The following is a 3,655-nucleotide window of genomic DNA, read 5'->3' as shown; positions in this document are numbered from 1 at the left end:
GGGTTGATGTTCAGGCACCACATCAACAGAGGCTGCTGTGACTCCAGGGGCGACACTGGAGTGTGCGAGGGCAGAAGGTGGTGACCTTGCACCCAGAGCAGCGGTTTTTGCAGCAACCTGAACGTAGAGGGGTAGAGAACTAGGAGAGCTTTGCCGGGGAGTTGCAGATAGTTTAGAGACGGTGTAAGAGGTTGATGTGGTCAAAGGTGTCGAAAGGGAAAGGCAGTGACCAGATGAGGCGGAAAGGGTGAGATCAATTGTGTTAAGGAAGTTTAACCAGAATTGCTGGGATCTATTTTTCCTTAATCAACTGTAGTCTTATTTCAACTGTATAGTGTCTTGAGATAACTTTGTTATGATAAGACACTTGAAATAAAATTGAGTTGAATTGAATTATGTGTCACTTATAACTTGGGTTCTCTCTCTTCACCGAACATCATCACCTGAGATCATGTGTCCAAATCCCACTGAACGGTGAGAGTCCTAGACCAGGTGTTGCCGACTCACCAGCCTAGAACCCTGATGGGTTTCTGATGAATGAATCTCTATGATCCACTTATTCCTGTTTTGAATCCAGGGTTTGTGCTCCTGGAAACCACATCTGTGAAGACAAGTGTTCATGTCTTTGTTGGTCAGTGAAGTGTTACCTGCAGACACGAGACACAATGTGCGGTTCTGCTCGTGACACTTGATCACAGATTTGATATTGATCTGATTATAGAACATTTATTAACATAAATTTGTTGATGTTTCAGACGAGCCATCCAGCTACATCTGCACCACGTGTAAGCAGGACTTCACCAGCGCCTGGTTCCTCCTGCAGCACGTCCAGAACTTCCATCACATACGCATCTACCTGGACTCAAACTCCTCCAGCGCCGCCCTCACCCCTCGCCTCACCAGGCCTCCCTGCTCCAGTGGCGACTCCCCTCAGAACTATCTGGGAGAGACAAACTTCCATCTGTTGAGGATGACAGACCCCCTACTCCGGGCAGTTCCTCCAGGCTTTTGGGAAAGTACTTTTCCCGACACACCAGCATTTTTCAGCCCACCTTCCTGCCAGCATCTCGACAACCCGACACCTCTAGAGTCTCAGTCCATGGACTTCTCCAGGCGGCTCCGTGAGTTAGCGGTGAACACCTCACACCCAGTGTCGCCCAGCAGGGGGAACCCTCTGCACCATCTTCTGTACCCCAACTCTGTTCTGCCTGGAACAACCCCTCCCTATTGTAACAGCCCACCCTCACAGATCCCCCTTCAGTGTAACCCCCAACAGACCCAGAACAAGAACAAATCCTGTGAGTTCTGCGGCAAAACCTTCAAATTCCAGAGTAACCTTGTGGTGCACCGCCGGAGTCACACCGGAGAGAAGCCATACAAGTGCCAGCTCTGTGAACACGCCTGCTCCCAGGCCAGCAAGCTCAAGCGCCACATGAAGACACACAAAGATTCTTCGCTCACAGAACCATCAAATGATGGACTGTCCAGCTCCCCAGAGCCAGAAACCAGCGAGGTCAGTGACCAGCTGATGAAGGACCAAGATGGAGGTTCCTCGGATGAAGGACACAACGAAGAAGAGGAGGAGGAACACCATAGTGGACAGGAGTCAAACTCTAGCCTGGAATTTGTCAGGGATATGAAAATTAAACGTCTGACAGTTGAGAAGATCGACCGTGAGATCAACTCCATACAGGACTACAGTCGACTACTCGACAACCATAACATGATTCCCCTTTCCAAGGAATTCTCCCATGACAGGGGGCTCAGTAGGGAAGAGGACTCAGGAGCGCTAAACCAACTTCATCTTCATCATCATCATCAGGAAGAGAGGACAACCTTAAGTGGCTCCAGTGACTCGTTCCCAATGTCCTTGTTCCCCTACAAATCTGAGCCCAGCCCTGGCTACAACAAGATCAAACTTGAGAAGGACTCAGACGTTCTAGCTCCTCCTAACATTCCTTCAGAGAACGTTTATTCCCAGTGGTTGGTGGGCTATGCAGCGTCGCGTCACTTCATCAAAGACCCTTTCCTGGGCTTCATCGACTCCCGAGAATCACCTTTCACCGCGCCGTCCGAGCACTCGTCCGAAAACGGAAGTCTTCGCTTCTCCACGCCGCCTGAGGACCTTCTGGACAGTCAGTCGATTTTCAGCGGGGGGAGCACGCCTCGCCTTGGAGGAGGTCCTGCTCGACCCGGATCCAAGGACACCCGGAGGTGCGACACCTGCGAGTTCTGCGGCAAGGTGTTCAAGAACTGCAGCAACCTGACGGTGCATCGTCGCAGTCACACCGGGGAGAGGCCGTACAAGTGCGCCTTGTGCAGCTACGCCTGCGCCCAGAGCTCCAAGCTCACGCGCCACATGAAGACTCACGGCCAGTCGGGCAAGGAGGTGTTTCGCTGCCACGTCTGCCACATGCCCTTCAGCGTGTCGGGCACTCTGGAGAAACACATGAAGAAGTGGCACATTGTTGAGCAACAAGGGGAGGATTGAACCTGCGCACAGGAGCTAGACCTGCACCTCCTGGTCTAGTCCTGCACCTCCTGGTCTAGACCTGCACCTCCTGGTCCCAGAGACTTTCAATCAGTTTCCCTTTGAAACACACGTGTGAAGTTTTGTGCAATACTTTGTATTTTGTCATGTTTAGGAACATTTTAATGTATCATTTTATAAACTGTTTGAATTATATCTTCAAAGTCTGTTTTTATCTCGTTCTTTTCATGTTCATGAAATATCTCGTGAGTTCGTGACTGTCTTAACCCTTGTGTTCGAGACCGACCTTGACCCAGACACAGCTCAAGGTCAAATGTTTATGGTGTATTTCTCAGATGCGAAGAACAATCTTTGGTCTCGTCCCAAAGAATCATGTTTTCTATCAGTGAATCTAGAGGTTTCAAAACTCTGGTCCCTGGAGCTGCCGTGGACTCGACCTTCACCGTTTGATGTTTTCGTTGAATCGATGGAGCTTCAGCAACATCTCAGGACAACAATGTCTTTCATTCATTTGAGTCTTTTTAGTAATTTCTCTGAATAAAAATTCGTTTTTAAACCAAAGCTCAAACGTGAATCTATTGTAAAGAATCATCAACAAAGAGATGAAGTAATTAAACCAATTATTGATTAATTGATTGATTTATGAAGCTTTAAATGTCGTAAATCCTGAGAATAATTGTTTATAAAAAATACTTGACAAGAGTAAACGGACAAAGATGCACAAAAATATATTAATAACACGATGATGGTTCGTTTATGATGGAAGAAAACATGAGAGTGGAGCAAATAAAATGTTTCTTTGACTTGTGACTGACAAAGATGGTGTGTGATTGACAGTAGTGACGTGTGATTGACAGTAGTGACGTGTGATTGACAGAAGTGACGCGTGATTGACAGAAGTGACGCGTGATTGACAGAAGTGACGTGTGATTGACAGTAGTGACGTGTGATTGACAGAAGTGACGCGTGATTGACAGAAGTGACGTGTGATTGAAAGGAGTGACGCGTGAGGTACAGGAGTGACGTCTGATTGACAGGAGTGACGTTTGATTGAAAGGAGTGACGCGTGAGGTACAGGAGTGACGTGTGATTGACAGGAGTGATGTGTGATTGACAGGAGTGACGTGTGATTGAAAGGAGTGACGCGTGAGGTACAGGAGTGAC

The 3,655-nt window shown here is 48.2% G+C and overlaps 1 protein-coding gene across 1 annotated transcript in view; it reads left to right on the top strand.

Annotated features, from left to right (window-relative positions):
* LOC148059970 (B-cell lymphoma/leukemia 11B-like) overlaps positions 1-2,491 on the top strand; it is a 5,570-nt gene extending 3,079 nt beyond the window's left edge. The window contains exons 4-5 of the mRNA XM_087780366.1: positions 239-247; positions 756-2,491. Of these exons, the coding sequence (XP_087636492.1) occupies positions 239-247; positions 756-2,491 (1,745 nt within the window). The remainder of the gene's footprint in view (positions 1-238; positions 248-755) is intronic.
* The last annotated feature ends 1,164 nt before the right edge of the window (positions 2,492-3,655 follow it).

The sequence above is a fragment of the Callionymus lyra genome, chromosome 18 (genome assembly GCF_982586985.1).
Source record: "Callionymus lyra chromosome 18, fCalLyr1.hap1.1, whole genome shotgun sequence".
Classification (NCBI taxonomy): domain Eukaryota; kingdom Metazoa; phylum Chordata; class Actinopteri; order Syngnathiformes; family Callionymidae; genus Callionymus; species Callionymus lyra.
The sequence above is the reverse complement of the archived record's forward strand: the minus strand, read 5'-3'. Positions and strand labels throughout refer to the sequence as shown.